General features: G+C 39.0%; 2 protein-coding genes across 9 annotated transcripts; one reads left to right on the forward strand and one right to left on the reverse strand.

Moving 5' to 3' along the window:
• Nucleotides 1–45: 45 nt before the first annotated feature.
• coq4 (coenzyme Q4 homolog (S. cerevisiae)) lies at nucleotides 46–14,307 on the reverse strand. Of its 6 annotated transcripts, none has more exons than XM_041058642.1 (8): nucleotides 14,186–14,307; nucleotides 9,899–9,947; nucleotides 4,972–5,124; nucleotides 3,056–3,152; nucleotides 2,834–2,936; nucleotides 2,560–2,689; nucleotides 2,020–2,113; nucleotides 46–615 (listed from the first exon to the last, which is right to left on the reverse strand). In XM_041058642.1, the coding sequence occupies exons 2-8, from the start codon at nucleotides 9,921–9,923 to the stop codon at nucleotides 432–434; spliced, it is 786 nt and encodes a 261-aa protein (XP_040914576.1). In that variant the 5' UTR covers nucleotides 9,924–9,947; nucleotides 14,186–14,307; the 3' UTR covers nucleotides 46–431. The 6 variants fall into 6 exon arrangements, with proteins under 6 accessions (XP_040914576.1, XP_040914572.1, XP_040914574.1 ...); XM_041058638.1 differs by lacking the exons at nucleotides 9,899–9,947; nucleotides 14,186–14,307 and adding exons at nucleotides 5,822–5,926; nucleotides 6,274–7,475 and having other exon boundaries at nucleotides 4,972–5,127; XM_041058640.1 differs by lacking the exons at nucleotides 9,899–9,947; nucleotides 14,186–14,307 and adding exons at nucleotides 5,822–5,926; nucleotides 6,274–7,472.
• traf2b (Tnf receptor-associated factor 2b) lies at nucleotides 4,582–19,204 on the forward strand. 3 transcript variants are annotated; one of them, XM_041058636.1, is made up of 11 exons: nucleotides 4,582–4,605; nucleotides 11,348–11,550; nucleotides 12,566–12,644; nucleotides 12,868–12,966; nucleotides 14,987–15,148; nucleotides 15,236–15,310; nucleotides 15,725–15,799; nucleotides 16,774–16,989; nucleotides 17,084–17,387; nucleotides 17,616–17,764; nucleotides 17,869–19,204. In XM_041058636.1, the coding sequence occupies exons 2-11, from the start codon at nucleotides 11,375–11,377 to the stop codon at nucleotides 18,085–18,087; spliced, it is 1,554 nt and encodes a 517-aa protein (XP_040914570.1). In that variant the 5' UTR covers nucleotides 4,582–4,605; nucleotides 11,348–11,374; the 3' UTR covers nucleotides 18,088–19,204. The 3 variants fall into 3 exon arrangements, with proteins under 3 accessions (XP_040914570.1, XP_040914567.1, XP_040914568.1); XM_041058633.1 differs by lacking the exon at nucleotides 4,582–4,605 and adding an exon at nucleotides 5,985–6,120; XM_041058634.1 differs by lacking the exon at nucleotides 4,582–4,605 and adding an exon at nucleotides 6,472–6,580.
• Nucleotides 19,205–22,176: the final 2,972 nt, after the last annotated feature.

A 22,176-nucleotide genomic window follows, 5' to 3' on the forward strand; every position in this document is an offset into this window, starting at 1 on the left:
CCAATACCAATTTCAAAGCTGATTACAGGTGACAGCACAGTTGTATATAGTTACAGATACTATTTAGTTTTTAGATTTATTTTCACCTTTAAAACAAAAACACATTCTCTGTCTCATCTTCAATAACAGATGGCGACTGATCATGACCTGCTGAACCAGACCTGCTGTCTTCCATCATCAGAAGATTACAAAAACATTTCATCCGCTAAAATAACTTCAATCGAAATGATTCAAACTTCAAAGCAAAAGCTGACTTAACACAAAGCCAAATTTAGGCTGTATGAGGGAAAAAGCCAAAGTTTGCCAAATGTGAAATTTCCTCGTTTCCTCTGTAGTTAATGAAAAAAAATTCCGCAGAGTCACACTTGAAATATTTGTGGTTTGTTTTTTAAAAGTCTTTTGTCAGGTGATTCCTGAAACTTTAATCTGTCTCAGGTGCTCCTCTTTTTGGATGCACTGAGTATGGCAGGAGGTGGTTCGATGTTGAGCTCTTGTCGGAGGTCTTCGAGGCTCTGCTCCCATCGTCTCTCGTAGAAAATGCTAAGGACACAGCGGGCCTGCCGCCCGTTCTGCAGAGCCCATGGCCCCAAAGAGGTGAGCAGTGACTGTAAACGGCTACGAGAAGGGGACGCAAAAGCGGAAAATTTGATCATGACACAAAAGTGAAGAGGAAACTTGCAACAATTAATCTCGTCTACTCTTCCCTGAAAGTACAAGGAAGTTCAGGAATGAGGAAGGATGAATGATTTACAAGTAAAGAAACGGTTTATACGCATTTGTTCATCATTAAGGAAGTAATGATTTATACGGTTGCAGGAGTTGAGACAACTGTGTTGTAAACTCGTCATTCGCAGTCACTCACTGTCTCACTGGAAATGCTTGGTGGACAGCGTGAGAGCCACAGTGCGAGCTAAAGCTCCAGAGTTTTCATACTCTGTTCACAGTGTCTTTATTGACAATGAATAATTCTTTCTTCTTCTATTCTTCTTTCCACACACTGGCTATCACAATATCACTCCATGATATCACACACTAGAGCTGGAAAAAGGCGTATTGTGATTGTTCACAATATGCTTGTAAGCTTTTGTTTAAGTGCATCTGTTCCACAGAAAAAGAAAGCTGTTACAGTGCAGTGCACCACAAAGATATTTAGAAAGCTCTGTAGGTAGCCTGAGAGGTCAAACTCAGGACATAAAAGACCTCAAAGTAGAGCTGAAACACTTTTCTGCTTTTTTTTTTTTTTAATGCAAATACTTGACTGGTTCCAGTGTTTCAGATTCTCCAAACAGCAGCACAAATCATAGTTAAATCAACAATATGAAATATTATATAAGAAGAACATTGGGGTGGTGGAAGGAGTGCTGACGTGAGCAGTAACAGTGAGAAAGTCATGTTGTGTCAAGTTATAATGTCTGTGATGCACACCTGAAAGGCTGATGAATGAATGAATGAAGATGGCAGACTAATCGCTGATGGAAATAATTGCTGGTTACAGCCCTACCCCAAAGCCCTGAGCTGTGAGTGTACAGTTACAGCTGAGTGTCCTTTCATGTGTGTCATGACACCTGGAAAGCAAAACTATCAGCCTGATTCAACAGAAGTCATATCACTGGATGGCTGAATGGCTCTGGAAACCCCCTTCACCAACACCTGTCCAGCTGTGCGTAGGTGGGACAAGGACCAGGGATTGAACTTCTCAAGCCAACTCTTTCTTTATTTCTGTCGCTCTTCATGTGAACAAAAGAGTGCAACTCTATGAATGTGCGTTGTTTTCCCCATTTTCAGGTATCAGGTTTCCCCAGTTATAATGGCCAGCTTTTCACTCCGCCTTTGAGTGTGGTCATATTTCTGACGCGCTTGCACAAACACTCATGCTTCATATGAAGCAGCTGTGTTCAAACATAACCTGACCCTAAGCACACACCCTTTAAATAACTCTATCTCTGATCATACTGCTACAGAACTTACTACCCATCTTCCGCTAAAGTCTGCACTGTGGTAAACACTTAGGTGTAGTACCTTGCATTTAGCCGAAGTGGCCCCAACACAGCCCCAAGAGCACACATGGGAAGCCCTGTTTGAGCAGCTTCGAACCATTTTACCGCCACTTCACCTGAAAGCAGCAGAAAGAGATAAGGATAGAAACCAACATGCAAATTATTTAAGACGAAAAGGAGAAGAAAGAGCAAGAAATCAGTTAACAGCACGGTGTGTCAAACTATTTTTGTGAAATCCGACCGCAAAAATCTTTTTCTTTTTAGCTGTAACAGTGACTCAATTCACTAGCATTTTGTCAGCAAAACACAAAGCTCAGATCAACATCATTAAAGGAAAGGGCTTTCAAAAGCAGGACATTGGTAGAGACAGCTGGACAGGAAAACATGTGCGACACAGTTAAGGTCTGGAGATAGGTTAATTGTTCCAGCTGTGTCCTTCTACTCGCAATGTTTTGTCTGCCATGCACACAATAATTTTTACTGACTCTTAACCAAGTCATCAGTAGATGCCAGGACAGCGATGGTTGGACATATATTCAGGATTACATGAAGGCTGACTCACCCAGCATGTTGGTGGGCATGCCCAGTAAAGTGTGCAACAAATCATGGACCTCTCTGTATCTCTGCATGACGTAAGCCAGCTCCTCATTGTCCACAAACTTCACGTCTGCCCTTGAGTCAGGGGTCACATGCTGAGAGAACAGGGACGTGAATAGGTAAGTGACGATGACAGAGAAATGTAAAAGGCGAGGGAGTGTATTTATTTAACCTGATGAAATCAGTGTTATGAAATGTGAAACAAGAATCTAATTTTCAGCACCTCAGCAGACACTCACATTGTCATCCAGAAAACGGAGGTATTCTCTCCCAAAAGTGCCATCAGGCAGTGAGGCCATCTTGCTCAGATCAAGTGTAGACAGCCGGATCCTGGGCCTCTCTCTGCAATAACCAGTCAATACCCAGCGAGACAAAATGAAACAATTCCAACCACAGAAGAGAAAAGGCTATTTAAAAGGGTCTAAATCAGAAAGTTTCCAAATAATGCTAAAGTGCCTCACGTTAGGATAGTGTAGCCCTCAGGGTCATTTCTCATCCTGTCCCTTAGATTTATCAATGCTAGGTGTCCTGTCGTCTCTCCGAGCACTGCAACCATGTCTGCAAAGTCCACAGAGAGCCCCGTGCAATTAAATGAACAACAGATACAAACAAGTAACAAAACAGATTTGCCAAGATGTGACCTTATGTTACTGCCAAACCCATCCATCCATTTTCTATACCGCTTGATCCGTCAGGGTCGCGGGGGAGCTGGAGCCTATCCCAGCTGACTACAGGTGAGAGGCGGGGTACTGCTGCCAAACCCTCTATCTAATAATTGACTTTCTCAAAAGATTCTCAAACCTGTGCAGTTTGTCTTAAAACAGAGCTTGTTAAATCTAGCTACAGAGTTTTTCACGTATCACAGTTTAGTCATTATGGAGAGTACCACTAAGTTAGTGAAAACAGCTGGTTGATGTTATATGTGCATCTGGAGGAGATTCTCTAAGCCTGAGAAAATGTCTGAAAATGTCAAGTCTAGTGACATCATCAGAGCCATCTCGGCCTGATAACAAATATTCATCAGACAGCCTGCATTAGAAACAGGGGGTGTGGAGTCAGAATGATGTGGGTTTACCAGGCAGACAGTGTCCACTGTTACAGGCATTGTAATCATAGGATCCAGCTTTTTGACTGACCGATACTATATGCTAGGAGTCAGGAGTAGCTCTTAAAAGGAACCTGTGACCTCCAAACTAAATGTCAGATGACAGGTGTTAGTCCTCTCTTCCTCCATGAGAGTTTCGGGGGTTACTGAAGTATAGTGTCTTTGTATTTATTCTCATTTCTGTTTCCAAGACATTTTGAAACATGTACTGTGACAGCGGTCTCAAGAGAATAAAACCTTGACATTGAACAATAAATGACAGTGCATGAGAACAGAACTGAGTACAGTCCCTGATGGTATCACTTTACTGAAAAATGACAAATAATGAAATGTTATTTCAAGTTCCTGTGAACTGCTGGGGACATACCAGGGATACAAATTTTCCAATACATATCCTCTAGCCAGTTAGCCAGATATAGACTGGCTAACTGAGGTTTGACCAACATATTTGGTGTTGTAGAGCAGCAACATGCCAAAAATGTCCCTCGCTTCATTTTCATACCCTCATGTCCTGTTCTATTTTGTTCTTAATTAAAAGTGTATCCTAGAAATCTGTGATGAAAGTTTTTGTGTAAGAAAATACATCGATGCAGCAATAGGCTGACCAAAGTCCTGACCTGTAATTTAGTCATGAAAGCAAGAAACTGGACTTTTAGTGATTCACTGCTAGAGAGAGGAAACTGAAAGAACTAATCACAGCCAGAGCCACTGAGTTTCCAAACCAAACAACAGAATTACCTGTCAAGGTTTGAAAACATTCTACAGCGGTTTTGTTAAACTGAGCTTGGGGGTTCATTGTTGACCTTCCACTTGCTTTTTCAGAATTTTAAGCCACATTTTGTGGCCTTCATCAGCGAGCTCCATCTACTAATAAGGCTGAAAAAGAACAAGCTGGTGGATCTTAAGGTAAGAGTTTTTTGTTTGTTTTTTCTAATGAACAATCTATAGAAGAGGTGAACATTTAAACAGCTTTTTGAAACTGATGATAGACTAGAGCTGTTTGACTGTACAGTCTGCTATCTGTGACTGGGGTTGGTTTTTAAGAAGGCGTTTTTCCTTTTAAAGATATTTTCTTTATTTGATAGAGAAACAAACAAGAAATGAAGGAAGGGGGAGAGGGATTTGATGCGACATGCAAAAAAAAGTCCTCAACTGGACTGAGATGTATGGGAAGAATTTTTAATAAAAACAAAGAAAGGGAGAAGAAAAACGAGTGAAAACAATAACAGAGAATGGAGCCTGAACCCTAAGCTGATGATGTGAGAGTCTCACCATGTCTGTAGGGGTCCTGTAGTGCAGCCACACCTGACCCAACAGCCAGCAGGGCTTTCTGGATGGGGGTGGTGGAGATGTGTCCGGGATACAGCCCATCATAGCAGCTGTCTGTAAACTCACTGCTGCTACTGTGCAGCTGCTGGACACACGCTGCTGAGGCAAAGGAGGAGCAACCTTAAGAGACAAGCGTAGCTGAGGAACGTGTTGTGGAGCTAGTATTTCAGTTCAGGTCATGTTGTCTGGTCATCCTTGTTTCTACTTCCTGTGCTGTGTGTGTCCAGATATTGTCGTTCGCAGATTCGCCATTTTCACGAATAGTAGTAATACTCGTAGTTCATGTTAAATGGATTGCGTACGCTGAAATACTGCATAGTTTTAGCTATGCTCAAAATGCATCTGATAAATTTGTTCACCACACCTTGGCCCAAGCAACATTGTCATGGCAACAGGGTCATTTACGTGCTCAACACCAGAAATACCTGTTCACCTTCACATGCTGTTGCTGTGCTGTTGGTTCGGTTTATGTAGTCTATTGGGGTCATATATGACGAAGTAAACGTGGCAACCACGATTTTCATGTATATGACGAAAGCTGCATCTATAAACATCTGAAGTTTGTTCAGACAGGCTAAACCGTAAACAAAAATCACCAGACCACACGGGCACCAGTTAAACTGCAACACCGGTTGCAGCCAGTCTCTGGTACGTTATGCTAGCAGCTAGGCTTTGACATTTTTGCGTTAAAACAGTTCGTACATCTAGGTTTACAAAACATATACATATATATTAAAATATATTTTTCGGCGCCTCTTTAAATAAGAGAGATCGCGTTGAAGGAAACTCGTACCTTTGGAGATCAAAACGCGGTGTCGCTGTAACAGTTTGAAAGGATTGGCGACGCACGGCCACATTGCGTCAGATAGGTACACTGGTTTTCAACTCCGAGGCGGCCCTAGTAAATGGGGCGGAGTAAAGCAACGTAGAGTTCACAGACGTTAGTGACTCCGTTTCCTCCGGCTGCCTTACGACGAAGAAGTAAGCGAAAGAAGCGAAAATTGTAAACAGCCTACTAAAGGTTGAGTTGCCCTTCTCGTACGGACAGTTTCGTTTTCTCCCTGTCGCTAGAGGCACAACCAAGACGGCAAGGTTAGTTAGCTGAGCTGATGTTTCTTCTTCTAAAATAAGCAGGTTAGCAGTTAGCTAACGGAGTGGTTAATTCGCTAAACCAAGAGTTATAGTCAAGCACTGCCCAACTTAGCATTAACCTAGCTGCATAAAGTTACAGCTAAACATACAAACCTGTAAAGAGTAAGTTAAGATGCGAAGGTAGGTTATATCATCGCTTGCTATCAATCAAGAACACAAAAATCTTAAAAAAAATAAATAAATAACTGCAGAAGTTGTTCAGGAGCACATAGGCTCATATAATGACACATGCATTACGGTACCCTGTCCTTGTACATGCGTAATGACAATAAATTGAATCTAATCTCACCGAAGGACGCGTGGGAAGGGGAAGGGGGAGGGAAGTGACATACCTACTCTGACACTGTGAAATAGTGAGTTAGGGTGGCGTACCATTATAAGACGAACAGGAACAAGCTCGGTGAGTAAGACAGTCTAGAGATCTTTGGCTGGAGTAACAGACGAATACAGAGCAAGAACATGGCGGAGAGAAAGACCTAGTGTACAAGGAACGGGCAGATCAGAGAGGGCATTTTGGTTTCAACTAGTTTTGTGCTAGATTCAAGAAGTAGTCAGGGACATTTGTTTGAGACACACACACACACAAAGAAATGGCTGTGCAAACTGACTGTGTACTTTACACAACTGTAACTTACAGTCCAGATCACTGTGTGTTTAAGGTAGTTGGTTGTTGGCTTTTTTTTGTGTCACAGCTCAGTTTTCAGAGTTTGGTCTTGTTTGTACTTAGTGTTTAGCTGCTTTCATCTCACTTAACTCTTTGTTTCAAAGGTTCTTGTTTATTAGTCTTTTCAGCTTGTTGGAGTGTGGTGTATGGAACAGAGAATTCAGCATGTTTTCTACATGAGATTGCCTGCTTTAATGATTGTTTGCAATGGATTTGTGATTGCTACCCTCTCTATGTTTCTATGGCCACATATACTGAACAACACCATGGGTGTTGCTAATGAAGGCTTGGCTCATTTCTGTCAGCAGGGATGTTTTTTTATGACAACAGTGTTATGTGACTTCTAATTCATACTCTTTCTGATTGAGTTGGACCGGTTTGAGCAAGCGAAACTTAAGTTATTGTGAAATAACAAAAGTTGGGTCATAACAGAGAAGAAATATCAGTCATCACTGAATCTAATTATAATGATCTGTCATGTGAATGATACCAGGAACAAGGTTTTCAGTGTAAAGCATCAGTGGGTTTTTCTTAGATTTGTAATGTAAAACATTTAATGCCCCTGCAGGGGTTCATGTTGAGACTGATAAGTAATCTAGCATGGGGCAAGACAACTGAATAATTACTAATCATTAATCTACATTATATTATTCTGTTTCATTCTCCATGTAATGGGACTGAAGTTTAAATACATTTAACAAACATTTTAAAGTAACATTACTGTACTAAATGTAAGTAATATTAATTTAAAATTAAAAAAATCTTTATTTAACATTTTTAGAAAGGATAACAACATGTCAGTAATAGTTTGCCAATATATTATGTTTCAGATGCTATTAAAATACTTGATATTGATGATACACAGTTATTACCACTGGTCATATGCTCACTTGGGACTCCTGATGTCCATGTCTCATGGTAAGCATGAGAAGTTTGTCAAGTGCTCTTGCTTGTAGTCTTATGAACATGAGATTTTCATTGTAACTTGCGCTGTAAGGATCAGTATGAAAATGAGATGTGATGATGCTGAGTTGGCTGCTGTTTTGTGGGTTCAGACTGCTAATGACATAATTCGTGGGGCGTAGTAACTTTTTAATTTTCCTAGTTTCATTTGTCATTTTTTCTTGTAATCTCACTTCCCCTTGAAGTTTTAGGAGATTTCCTATTTCTCAGAAACAGCTTAAATGGATTTGTGGAGGAGTTTACCAAAACAAGAAGATTTTGATCTTTTCTACTTTGAAGCCATGTCAACAAAAAGTTCACAAGCACTCATAAACAGCAATGAGTAGGCCTAACTCTGCCCTATTCCAAACTGTTGAAAGATTGTTTGGCTGTGTTTCTACAGAGGCACAACATTTCCATAAAATTTGCCCAGTAGGTTGTGTAGGATAAGTAGTGGGTTTGTTTTTGAGTGCATTGAAAATATGGTATTTACCTCTGCTAGTGTGCTACAAAGGTCAGTGGCATTTTGATTGAGACTGAACTCTAATTTATGGGTGAATTGTTCTTTTAAAACATGATTTGACTCAAGAAAATGAATAGGTACAGATGCACTGCTTTCAAATCGTATAAACTCCAAATTATCATGCAACCTTTAGCCTCCTGCCAACAAGCCAAAAGAATTCAGAGGTTACATTCTCATGTCATGACACATAAAACTAAGAGAATTATAAAACTGCAGTCTGTTCATATTCTTTGCAGAGACACTTGCATGAACCTTAAGTCATGTATATATACAGTTTTTTTGCAGATATGGAACCAAGTGTGGGTATGTGGGAATATATCGGTATATGATGACATCTGCTGGTTTAGGGGAAAAACATTCCCCACTTTTTTTCCATAAGGGATTTTTCTATAATAAATTATGTATCACTAAAGGAATAAACATTTTATAGCAGACATTTCTAAAAGAAGCTATTTTTTTGGAGGTGTAAAATTGTACAAAAGTAGTTCTCCTCTGCCTTGGTGCTGCGCTTAATGCAGGAGACAGTGGAGGTGTAATTATTGCCACAGCAGGTATTTTATTTTGATGTGGGTAATTATAGCAATGACTATAATACACCACAGACGAAATTCACTGTAAAACATCATACAGAAACTTAGTGGAATCAACTAGTCTTTTGTCATTAACATAAATATAAGTTAATTCAACTTCAAATTTCTAGTTTATATTTTCAGGTCAACATGAGTTCTTCTGACTTGAAATCATTAAGGTTTTCAAAGAAACATCATTAGCCTATAATCAACAGCGTACATTATTGGATTACTTAAAACTCCTCAGAGATCCTTTTTTTGTGATTTGAACTAAATATGAACTAGACATGATGGAAACTTGGTGCATGTTTTCACTACATGTCACGATAAGGCCTGGATTTTTTATTTTTTTAAATAATGAAAACAACGCAAACCACGGCAAAGTTTGGTAAAACATTCAGTCCCTAGCACCTTCCCGCTGTAATTTAACAACTGTCACTGTTAGCAAGTATTCTCGTAAAAGAGCCGCTGAGTCGTGTCATGTCAAATGAAGAAATGACTCTTAAAACTGTAAAATGTGAAGAGAAAGCAAATCGGTCTCTAACACTTGCATCAGGAGAAAGGTTGCTGATTCAACGTGATATTGTAGGTTTATTCAACTAATCTTGACAGTGTTTCGTCAGTGAACTTAAAACCCTACATACGACAAGTTTGACCTCATTATTCAACCTGTTTGAATCACCTAAGGTGTGGGAGGAACACCTCTAACCTAAGCAACTGAGCACTGCTGACATTTAAGAGTAGGTGTTGCTTCTGCATTTTACTTTGCTGAATTTTGACTGGTGTGGTTTGCTGTGCAATAAAGAAAACCTTTTGCACCAGTTTTTGAAACTTTCAGTAACTTTCCCGTAGAGGTCAGTGTAAGAATGATTCTCTGCCATAAAAGACTGGAGCTCCTCTAGAGCACCACCATGGCACCACACTTTTATAAATCAAAGGAAAACATGCACTCTCCGCATTTAAACTGTTCACAAATTCAAAAAAATTATTATTATGAAAAAATGATTAGTGACCGTTTACCATCTTCAGTTTCCCACAGTGTCATTCTTGATATTTCCACCAGGTGGCACTAAAGGAAGGAATATTAAAATAGTGGCTCAGTGTTTTATCATTTAAAATTTTGCTTTATATAAGATAAACAGATATTATATGAACAAATTATAAATATTGTGACCGCGCCCGACCATTGTACATTATGTCATACTTGTGAGCAGAACATACAGTGGTAGCACAAGCACAATTATTAGCGGGATTTGTCATGAATAAATTCCACTTTATTAGTAACAAATACCAAATCACGCACATATTTAAAACTTCAGTGTGCGCAAATAGAACATGTAGTTTGATGTCACATTGTTGGATAGCCCAGTTCTCAAACAGCGTTTGGAAGACTGACGATACCCGAGAAAAAAAATTATAACGCACAGACAGACCGAACACATGGTGGTGCTATAACAAGCAAAATTTTTAATATTGTTTTGACTTTTATCTCCAAAACTGTTGCAGAGGAAGCTATGATCTGTTGCGTTTACATAGTTTAAGAGTAGGACTAGGCTTGTGCCAGGCATTGCCTGATTCGTTTAACAGTTAACAGTTAAACCTTTTCTCCATGGTGAGGTTTTGTAAGTGTGCATAAGTTTAAAGGAAACAAAATGTCAGAAAAACTATGAAATGCACTAAGTGTTATGTAAGGCTACACTAAGTCCTGTGAAGTAACACGGGTAATGGCTCTTGTTGCATCATTATCTTTAATCTTCTTCAGTTCTGCCTGTCATGCTCGCATTTCCTACAAACTCGTCAGCTATCTCTGTCACCAGTATAACAGATTTCTCAGACACCAGATGCCATAGATCGCAGAGATGACCCCAAATTATTTGCATGCACATCATATAGACTTTGCAGACAAGTCATTTTACCATGGTGCACAATATGTTAATATGAAATCAGTTATTGGTAACGTGATAACATTTTTATTGAAAAAAAAAATGTTTTCCTCACGTTATGTCTCAGCAAATGTTATTTGCACACAGGTTGCACTGTAGCCTCAGTTTTACATATTTTTGAATTTATGTAAACCATTAGATTGCAATGCAATGACAATAAAGGCAGTCTATTCTATTCCATTTTATTTTAACATGCCTGCATCGTTTGGCTGTGACATACAAAACATGTTTGACCTATAGCTATCGTAGCTGAACTTAACACTGTTAAGAATCATCTCCCCACAATTTCACAATGATGAATCAGCCTCGTATTTTCACTATAAAATGATGGGCATGAGGACTTGGAAGCCTCCGTACTGCACTTTCGATACAGCAGCTGCATTCCCTATGTGCTGACACTTCCAAAATGACATACCAGTAATTACTGGTACATCAGTCAAAAAGCATTGTGATTGAATTGCTGTCTGTTTCTATTACACAAGAGTTTTGGCTGCTAACTGCTGTTATGTGTGGTATTCCTCCACAGGAAATAGCACCAGGTTGATGGAGAAGAATGGCCCGAATCTCGTTGGACTGTCCCTACTCTTTACCAGGGATCCCCCTCAGTGTGCTGTCGGTGCCCATGGAGAATAAATACAAATGTCAGCAGTGTCTCCAGGTCCTGAGGAGGCCTGTCCAGGCTCAGTGCGGCCACCGCTTCTGTCTATGCTGCTTCAAGCAGCTCACCAGGTAGACTGGAGGTCCTCAGACCACCTACAACCGTGTGAAATGCAAACCCTTTCCACCCACTAATGCTTACCCTCTTACTGGACATGCTTCAGTACAACCTGTGTTCTTGTCTCTGCTCACCTCTGGGGATTTTTTTTTTTACCCAAGATGAGTTAGTTTATGGTCATCCCTCACATGACTGGACTGACTGATGCCAGTGAATCACAAGGATCTGGCTTAGGATGCTGACTCATTCTAAAGATGTTCATTGTTTTTTTTTTCCTTACTGCTGACTCAGTGGCTGTTCAATAATGCACTAATGCATTGTGAAATCATTAACAATACAAATGGCTTATCACCTTATGTCTAACGATACTTTGACAGTATCAGTATTTAGTCATGAGGTGACAGAAACTGTTGAACTTCACTGAACATTAAATTATTAACAGGTATACATACAAAACAAATATAACAAAATATATTAAAGCCTTGAAAATACAAATGTACCAGAGTCTCATTTTGCAAATGTTCCAACATTCACAGCACAGCAAAAAGCACATGTGAAATATGTTTTCATGTGTCAAAAAACATGACAAGTGACGTGCAGTTTCATGCAATAAACCTGATCCTTTACACAAAACCATATTTGAAATGGATGTTTTAAGTGTGGTTTCACGTTACCTGTTACACGTGAATTCATCTGGTTATAATGACGATTTCACATGTTCTTTTTGCTTGGGTTTTGTGTGCACGCGTGTGTGTGTGTCTGTGCGTGTAATATTTATATATAATCATTTATTTGTCCTCAACCTTGCCAAAGCTAAATTCCCACACCTTGTCAAGGATGCACATTGCAGCATTTGTACAGCTCTTATTTCACTGCTCTTGCATTAATTAATTGATTCATCTACTTGAGCTCGTGATCCATACTGATCAGCAGTTGTTCCAGTAAAGAATCAGCAGGAAACTGTTGCTGATTGTTAGCAACAATCAGCTGTTTTTCACTATAAAGTCACAAACTTGTTTTGTTTGTTAGTTCTGGCCCAAAACCTTGTGAAGCCTGCCGCCAAGAAGAAATATATGAGGAGCCTATTTCCATTCTGAATAGTAATGAGGTAAGCTATGAAGTATGCAGCTTTCAGCCAAAATTGTTGTTATATGAGACATCCTCCTTTTCCTCAGACCCCCATCCCTCACTCCCACTCAGTTTCAAAGGAAGAAATGTGACTACAGTCTGAGTGGCAAACTAATTGGGAGTTTCCCTCAGCCTACTCTGTCTGCTGTTGAAATGTGTGACTTTAAGAGTCACTGATCTTTTTACTCTTTGTTCTTTATTAGGCATTTCCAGACAATGCAGCAGGTCGAGAAATTGCAAGTCTGCCAGCCAGGTGTTTGAACCAAGGCTGCAACTGGACAGGCTCAATAAAAGAGTATGAGGTGAAGTAAAAGGTTTTACTTTTTTGGTACTGTGGTGTCTTCACTGCTTTTTGTTTGTTTGCCTCTGCCTGTCCTGCATTATGCAAGTTGTGGCTTGTTTATTTATCACACCCAAACCAGTACTGCGAGTACTGTCTGTTCTTTTTAATCTTCCTGTTCTTGTCACGTTGCATGTTCCCGTGTCATTTTTGTTTTCCCTAAAGCTTTTGATTTACATTACACTTATCATGCTGAATGTGGTCACACTGCATGCTCTGAAGGGAAACAGGAAGTGAAACAGAGTTGGAAAGTCCCTAACGTATCCAGCTTACTTATCAAAAACAGCTCAGTGGGAAAGTACCAGGCAGCTTTATAAAAGGCAGCTTTACACTAGCTTGTCTCTTGTGAACAGATTAACTGACATTTACTTGATAATGAAACTTGTGGATTTAGAGGTCATAAGGGAACCACTGAATTTATACGTGCTGCAAAATACAAAACAGAAACTGGTTGAGGCAGTAAGCTGTGTCCTTCACACAGACTGTTTGTATTGAAAAGTACCAGCGTGTCATCTGTCTACAGTTTTGTTTCTACTGAAAATATCTCTGTGTTGGGCACGGTAGTCAGCTTGTTTATTGAAGGGATGGCTTCCTGATGCTAATTCCATGTGCAGGATGTTTGTCGTGTTTGTTGTCTGTTTGTGGTTTTTATTAACCGTGCTCTATGGCCTAATCTTGATAAGGTTCTACAGAGGAAAGGTTAAAATAATGTGATGACAGGAAATACATTCAAAGTGAGAACAGATTATTTTGCATGCTTTGCAAATGTGGCTCTGATTGGTTAGCTTGTTGACGAACCTTCCTCTTATTTATTTATGAAACATGTGCTTGCTTCCTACGGCCATGGGATCAAAGTGTGCTATCGTTGTATTGCAGCTCACAACAAATCACTATGCTGTGTGATACGCCCATGTTTTTATGAGTACTTGTGGGCTGCTGTCTTAGTCAGTGTTGTGTGGAAAGATCCGAACTGTCACCGGCTAGCCACACACACCCAAGACTAGGTTTTACAAAGAAGGAAAAATAGACTAAATGTGGTTTCTGGGTGGCGTAGTACGGACAGGGATTTGACCGAAAAGCTGTTAAAGATGAATCATATTTTGTTTGATTATTCGATTCGAGGTTTGTTAGTGTCGGATGTCTGAGTGTGAGCAGTCAAAGCGAAAAACAGGCTAGCCTACCTGTGGCTCTTGCTCTGTGGCTTCAGCATGGTGTTGGTAGTCATTCTGAAAGAAACAGACTTCTCGTTAGTAAACTCCACCTCACAATCAAGCTCCACCCCTTTCATTTCCCGGTATTTTTTAAAAAGATGTTTTTATTATTCTAAATCAAAAAGAGCATTAATTTTCTTATTTATTTTTGTACTTCTACTTTTTGTTTCTGTGCTTGTTTCTTTTTTTTTCATACTAAGTACACTTTATACTAGTTCCACATTTTCGAATGACCAGTTCCTATTTTTCTTTATTTTGGTTTCTTTTTTCGTGTTTTCTAAGGTCAGATGTTTGAAGAAGATCCTGTGTTTTAACAATAAGATTGTACAAATAATTAAATATTAAGTTATATTAATATTCCTATTAATTGGGTCACATAAAAAAAAACACCACAGACTGATTATTACAGCCATAATTACTTAATATCTCATAATTAAATCATTGCACTGTTCTGTTGTCATTGACATTTTTTTATGCACTGGAGATAATAAATGGTTGTGTAAAACAGAACAGCTTGTTTTTCTACATTGCAGCTGTCAGCACACCCATACCTGCTTATATACTGTATATGGGCTTGTTTGTCAGTTAGAACTCTTGGTAAATTGCCAGGTTCGATTACCTACCACCCATTTAACCTTGAACACCATAAAGTACAACTGTCATTGTTTGATAACACCATTGAAAGATAATGAACCCAGACACATCTGGCTTGTGTGAGAAGCATAAACCCGAGGAACAAGGTGCTAACAACAGATCTGTCCTGTTTTTCAGGCTCAGCATGAAGATCGCTGTAAATTCGAGCGGATTCAGTGCGAGGCCTGCAAAACCATGGTCCTTCGTACAGAGAAGGACCGCCATAATGAAAGAGAATGTGAGGCAAGAACGCTCAACTGCAAATACTGCAAAATGACCTTCAACTTTAAAGACATCAAGGTGGGAAATGGAGAATATCTAGAGTAAATAAGCCGCTGGTTGTGTCTCCATAAATAGACTCAATATAATGGTAATGGTGTATTTTAGGCCCATGATGAAATCTGCCTGAAGTTTCCATTACAATGCAAGGACTGTGGCAAGAAGAAGATCCCAAGAGAAAAGGTTTGAGCAATTACTCAAATTGCCCTTATCCTATTTTATAATTAACTTTAAATTTCTGTATGAAGTTAAGTGGTTATAAATGACTTCGCATGGAAGACAACTTCCTCTCTAAACAAAAGCCATTAAAATACATGGAATTATACAAAACTCAAGCAGTAGACAGAACATCCAAGATAAATGTACCATTAAACTACTACTACAATCACCCCTGACTTCCAGATATTGATCATCTGAATTATTGAAAATCTGAAGTCTTCTTTCTAATGGAGGTTTCAGAAAAATGGTGCTTCAGAATTCACTTTATAGCCACGTAGTTTCTTTCTTACTAAGAGCCTCGTGCTCACTTTCAGTTTGAGTTGATTCATTGTCTGGGGCCGGTCCTTTTAACATTTGCTTTGTCCTGTCTACTTTCAGTTCAACGACCACAGCAAGACCTGTGCCAAGTCAAAGAGCGCCTGTCCATTCAGTGAAGTGGGCTGCAAATCTGTGGTACATATGTTAATCTAATAAAATATAATGCTTTTATTGTGGGTTTTTTTTTTTTTATGGAAACAGGGTAGCAACAATTGACGTAAATACAGTGTTGTAGGACACCTTTTTGGTCAAAGTATTTTAAAGGAGTAGTTCAACATTTTGGGAAATATGTTTGTCTTCATTGTACAGTATATGACTAAGAAGTATCTTTAGGTTTCGGACTTTGGGGTCTGACCCCAAGGCATGATCATGGGCTTAGAGAAACTGTAAATAGCATTTTTTTCACAATTCTTTCAACATGCTATAGACTAAACAACTAATCAAATCCTATATTATAGAAGACATGATTTAACATGTTAATTATTGAGCCTTAGAGATGTTTCCCTCTGCTTCCAGTCTATATACTAAACTAAGCTAAATGCCCTTATGCGTTAGCTTCATATTTAGTATGCAGATATGATAGGAGTATTGATCTTCTCGTCTGTCAACACAAAAGCAGTAAGCATATTTCTCCGAATGTTGAAGTAGCACTAAAACATATTTTCTCAAACTGCTTCTTATCAATTATCACTGAGTTTGTACATGAACATACTTTCCTGAGGACTGTAGTGGTTATCTGTCAAAACACACCCACACGGTCCTGAGAGAGCAGGTTAGATGGGTTTTTTGAGTTTTAAAATTTCAGATTTTGAACTCTCTTAAATCTTTTAAATATTACTTATATTTATGTAAATAATTAAGCTTTGAAACCAGATTTTTCATGTAAACACGATATCTGTATCTATTATAAATACTATACTTTCAGGGAAACCAGTATTATATTTACTTGTATTATTTTTATCTCTTTGACTTAAAAACCAGGTGGTGGTTTTCACTTTTGACACCTAGCATTACAGCAGGACAACTGCTCACCACAGCCCTGCAGTTTTCGAAATTTCAGTTTGGCCCCAATTGCAGTAGCAGCTAAACAGTTCGGTTGCATTTCTCAGGTAGAGAACGGGAAGCTCAGCGACCATGAGCACAGCAACAACATGGAGCACTTGCGTTTACTGCTGTCCATGGTGCTGTCAGTGAGTCGGACACGTGCAGAGGCTTCTGGTCCCGGGGAGTGGCAGGATGACTATGGTCTGGGCCTGTACCGGGGTCCTGGCGAGGGACTCATTTCAGAGGCCGGAGCTGAGGTCTCTGTGGACCTGGAAACAAAGGTGAGTTGCAATGGATTTAATGCTCTTAGTTAACCACTATGGTTTATAGGTTTTGAATGAGGATCTAAATGTATCTGTTGCTGCCTCTCAACAGGTGAAAGCTTTAGAAAACATCGTGTGCGTCCTGAACCGGGAAGTGGAGCGCAGTTCAGTTACATTGGAGGCTTTCTCACATCAACATCGTTTAGACCAAGAAAAGATTGAAAATCTGTCCAACAAAGTACGACAGCTTGAAAGGATGCTGAGTGCGAGAGACTTACAGCTGTCTGAGACAGAGCAGCTGGTGCGAGAACTCCAGTTCTGCACGTACGACGGGATATTTGTCTGGAAAATCTCAGACTTCTCACGCCGCAGGCAGGATGCCGTGGCCGGTCGAACACCAGCAATGTTCTCACCTGGTAAGATGAAATTTCAGAGCTCTTCTGCACATGTGTATTTAATGTCCCAGCCTAAAGGTTATTTTAGATGAGTAGACAAGGAAAATTCCACTGAACTACGCCCTTGTTGTCCTTTTGGGAGTGTTGCATGCCAATCATATTATCAAATGACACAGTTTTTATGCTTGGTTTACATTCTGGCTCGGTTTACATTCTAGATTCTTCTTTTCCTTCCTCTTCCTCTCACAGCATTTTACTCCAGCAAATATGGATACAAAATGTGTCTGAGGCTGTATCTGAACGGCGATGGGACGGGTCGAGGGACACACCTTTCACTGTTCTTTGTTGTCATGAGGGGCAAGTGTGATGCTCTGCTCAAATGGCCATTCAGTCAGAAGGTAGGAGAAACCCTAACTGATCTGTCCACTCATTTTAATCCATTAATCTATACAAGAAATGGCACAGATTAAGCTCCTGCTCTTCTCTCCTCCTCTTTCCACAGGTGACTCTGATGCTCTTGGATCAGAACAACAGGGAGCACATTATCGATGCTTTCCGCCCTGACGTCACCTCCACCTCCTTCCAGCGGCCGATCAGTGAGATGAACATCGCCAGTGGCTGCCCGCTCTTCTGTCCACTGGCTAAACTGGCTGGCAAGAGCCCCTATCTGAGAGATGACACAATTTTCATTAAAGCCATTGTAGACCTCACAGGTTTATAAAGTGTAGACTGTGGAAGCTGCACCAAAAATATATAGAAAACATAACAATAATGATAATATATAGCTATATAATATTTTTTAAACTAAAACACATTATAATATAAAATATGTGAGAATGATATTACATTATATCATATTTACACTATACATTATAATATAATCATTTATAAGAGTCACATTATGTTGGAGCTAGTGCAGCATCATGGTGGTAGATCCTTAATGGGTTTAAGAGCAAGCGAGAAAGTGAAATGGTTCTTTGATGATAAAAGAGGTCTGCAATCATCTGTCATCCGAATGTGACCCTCTAATTATTCAAATGAACTCTTATATCTATCTAAAACTAAATATTATTAAAAATATCTGTATTAAATGTATTATTATATATATACTGCAATAATCCAGACTATATTTTGCATTGTGTGGTTATGACGGGTTAGGGTTACGGTTAGCTTAACCCTAACCCGTGTGTAATTTTTTTTCCCAAATGAGTGGTTGCCGTAACCCTGGGAGACCAAACTTAGACACACAATCCTAAAGCAAACAGTTTGATACGTCAGTATTAACTAAGTAAATGACAGACATAAACAAACAAGTCATAATGAAAGTCTGTTTCACTGTACCTGTAAAATGTTGTCTCCCACTGAAAAAAAAATGGCCTAACATAGACTAATACAAGCCTGGAGTGTAATCTGTAGCAAATAAAATCAATTTACACATATAAGAAAAACATTTATAACTACTGTTTAGCCAAAATACCTGTTTAACTCAGTTGTCCTACTTACTAGAAAGCGTTCTCGCTTATATTCCTTATATATAAAATACCCACGTTACTATACTCTACACTATATGTTTCCTTTGCACTAATGATGCTTTGGTGTATTTTTTGATTATACATTTATACCAAGCCTAATAATCAGCTTAAATTTTGTGTGGAATGTAGAAATAAATTTTACAATCATATGTAAATGCGTTACTATATAATATACAGTGTATCACTTTAAATGGATATAGGTGCATGAAATTTCCTTTTTTTACTCCACGTGGATGAAGTGATACCAATCCCCTGTGTGTATCTGTGTGTTTTTGTCCTACACATAATAAACTTCTTTGGCATGTTTGATGCATTTAACACTTGTTGCCTTTTGTCCAAATGTGGATAAACATTATATACAAATTCTTTTTTTAAATCAGCACGTTGTGCCATGTTCACTGCTTTTTAGGAGCACAGAATATGTCCATTATAAAGGAATACATAAACCAGCAAGAAGGAATACATAGACATAAAATTAATTGATTACTATTTTGATAATCGCTCGATCCTCAATGAGCAAATAAACATTTCCAAGGATTTGCTGCTTTCTTTAGTGTTACGTGATGGTGAAATCTTGGTTCTGAACTACTGCTCAAACAGAACAAGACACTTTTCAGGCCAAACAATTAATCAATCAAACAAACAAGAAAATAATCAGCATAAAAACTGACAATGAAAACAACTGTGGGACAAAAATAAATCCACTTTTGAATATAACCTGTAGGCATTTGATCAGACAGCAGAATAAACTGCACTAACATAACTAAGATTAATGTTATAACACAGAAGAACTTTATTGCCAACATGAAACAACTATGATGTCATGTCTATACTGTTTGACCTCAAGTAAGGATGAGTTTTATCTGTGGGTTTAAGTCAAAAATATCCTGAGAGCTCACTGGAGTCCCCTGATAACTTTCCCCTGTGGGCCACCGTAGGCGATTTATTCAGTTTTAAAACCTGAGATACTTTCAGGTGTTTTCTGTCAGTGAATAAGAGACGAGTCCGTAAAAAAACAACTTAGCTCAGACAACGCCTACCAAAAGTATCACCTCTCTACACCAGGGAGCTGATGGAAATAACACCCAGCCTACTGGTGTGTGGTTAACAAGAGTTTGTTAACCCGGTTGCTGGTGTAGTTTACTTGTTGGCTTTATGCTGTTGAGATGAATGTGGACAGGATGTACTGTTCATTTCCTTCATACTTTAACCGAATGTGCTGGCTTAAGTAATTTCCGTAAAACAATACATATTTTAAAGATATGAAGGGGAACTCCACGAACTTCACTAATAAAGGTCAGTCTGGTTATGTAGCTCAGCCTGTGACGTTACACTTCACCATTTGTGTGATGTCTGTGGCTCTAAAGGGAGATTTGTCAGGTCTGAGAAAACATAGTATCTTGTCTCGAGGTCTGTGTTTTAATCTGTGGCTTGGCGTTTAAAGATATGGGCATTTACAGCATTAGCCTGGGTGGAGGGAGGGGGTGGGGCGTGAAACACTGCAACAATTGTTTGATGGATTTCTGTGAATACACACATTCATGTTCCCCCAAAGACTGATGTAATAACTTTGGTGCTTTTAACTTTTTAAAAGCAGATCTAGTGTCAGGTTCTATCAGGTTTTTAAATTGTCCAATTTCGATTTAAACCAAATACCTGCAAAATTCTCCCATCAGCCCCGGCTGTTTTTTTTTTTTTTTTTTGAGTTTAGAGCTACTTAGCAAATGTTAGTATGCTACACTAAGAAAGTGAACATGGTAAACATTATACCTGTTTAACATCAGTATGCTCACATTGTGAGCATGTTAGTGTTAGTGTGGCTTTAGGTCATGCTAACCTGGTTGTTTAGATTAAATTTGAAGTGCTTCTCAAATAGACGTAAAAGCAAATAAAACCTGAACTATTTGCGTTGTTAGTCAATAATGTAAAGAGTGAAAATGTGTTTATAGTTTCAGTTAAGATGGCCAGTTTAAAGTGACAGCTGTTATCTTTACGCACTGCATTGTCACCAGTTTGACTTCTCAGAAGAATAAAGGAATCACAAAATTGCCACTGAATATTTACAGGAAAATTAAACTCCACCTTTTTAACTAGAAATTCTGACTAAATACAGAAGTGCTGCAAAGAAGAGATGGTGTTGCTGAACACAGGTTTTTTTTTTTTTTACTTTCTGTGGTCACCACAAATACATCTGACAAAGACAGATGATCTAGCACAGCTATGTCATGGCACGGCATGGTTTAGCTTTGCTCGCTTAAAGCTGACGGACCCAGGCTGGTGGAAAAGCACCACGATGAGTGGCATTTAGCAAACTCTCTTGACAGCTATTGTTGGTTCAACAAGAGTGTTGTTGGTTCAACAAAACTCAACCTGATGATGATGTCTTTCTCAGCTTTGGAAACTGTGATGGGCATTTTCCTTGTTGCTAAATGCAATTTCCCCACTGAGGGACTAATAAAGGATTTTCTTACCCCACACACACAAAATCAACATAAGTGCAATTTTGCTCTAGTTTTCTAGCCTATATTTCTTCATATATTTGGCACTATTAAAAGTAGGCCAAATGAGGTATTAGCAGTTACTGTCTGATGTTTGCCCACTGACTTACAGACAACTATCACTAGATCACTTTGATATATTAGAAAACTTAAAAACACGATGGTTCTCTAGCAGGTTCTGGAGATTTAAGAAGTATCATCTCTTCCGTGATGCCTAGGTAGATTTATGGGCATTTAGTTGGGATGACATCTGAGATAATGATATCCACGGAAAGCGTAAGTCACACAGAATCTGAAAATACATGTTCAGATGTGACTAAGAAAAAGGAAGAGTTATGATTCAGAAAAGGAGTGTCATTTTGATGCATATTTCCACAACCGGGCATCAGTTTGCCCCACATGACAACAAATTAGCTTCCAATACTCAGTAGTCCTACAATTCAGTAGTTATTAATCACTACCAATATCTACAGCAACAGTAACTAGAAGGACTGCAGGTGGGACTGTTTACTGTAGGAAACCCATAGTAACCCTGTAGTTCCTATGGTAACCTTTGTTGACCCTTTCATATGCCCAACAGGTTTCTTGCGTCATTGTTTCAGTCTGAAAAGGCCATTGTTGACTGGCTTTCTGTTTGCATTTGGTTGGTTTCCAATTTGAGTGTCAACAAGATGAAAAGGCTTTTGTTAAAATAACCTTTTTAGAAATCCTTTGATAAGTAAACTGATAAAAGGTGGCAATTACGCAAAAGTTGTTTTTGGAATTAAACAATATTAATCT

Source organism: Toxotes jaculatrix, chromosome 16, assembly GCF_017976425.1.
Source record: "Toxotes jaculatrix isolate fToxJac2 chromosome 16, fToxJac2.pri, whole genome shotgun sequence".
Lineage (NCBI taxonomy): Eukaryota > Metazoa > Chordata > Actinopteri > Toxotidae > Toxotes > Toxotes jaculatrix.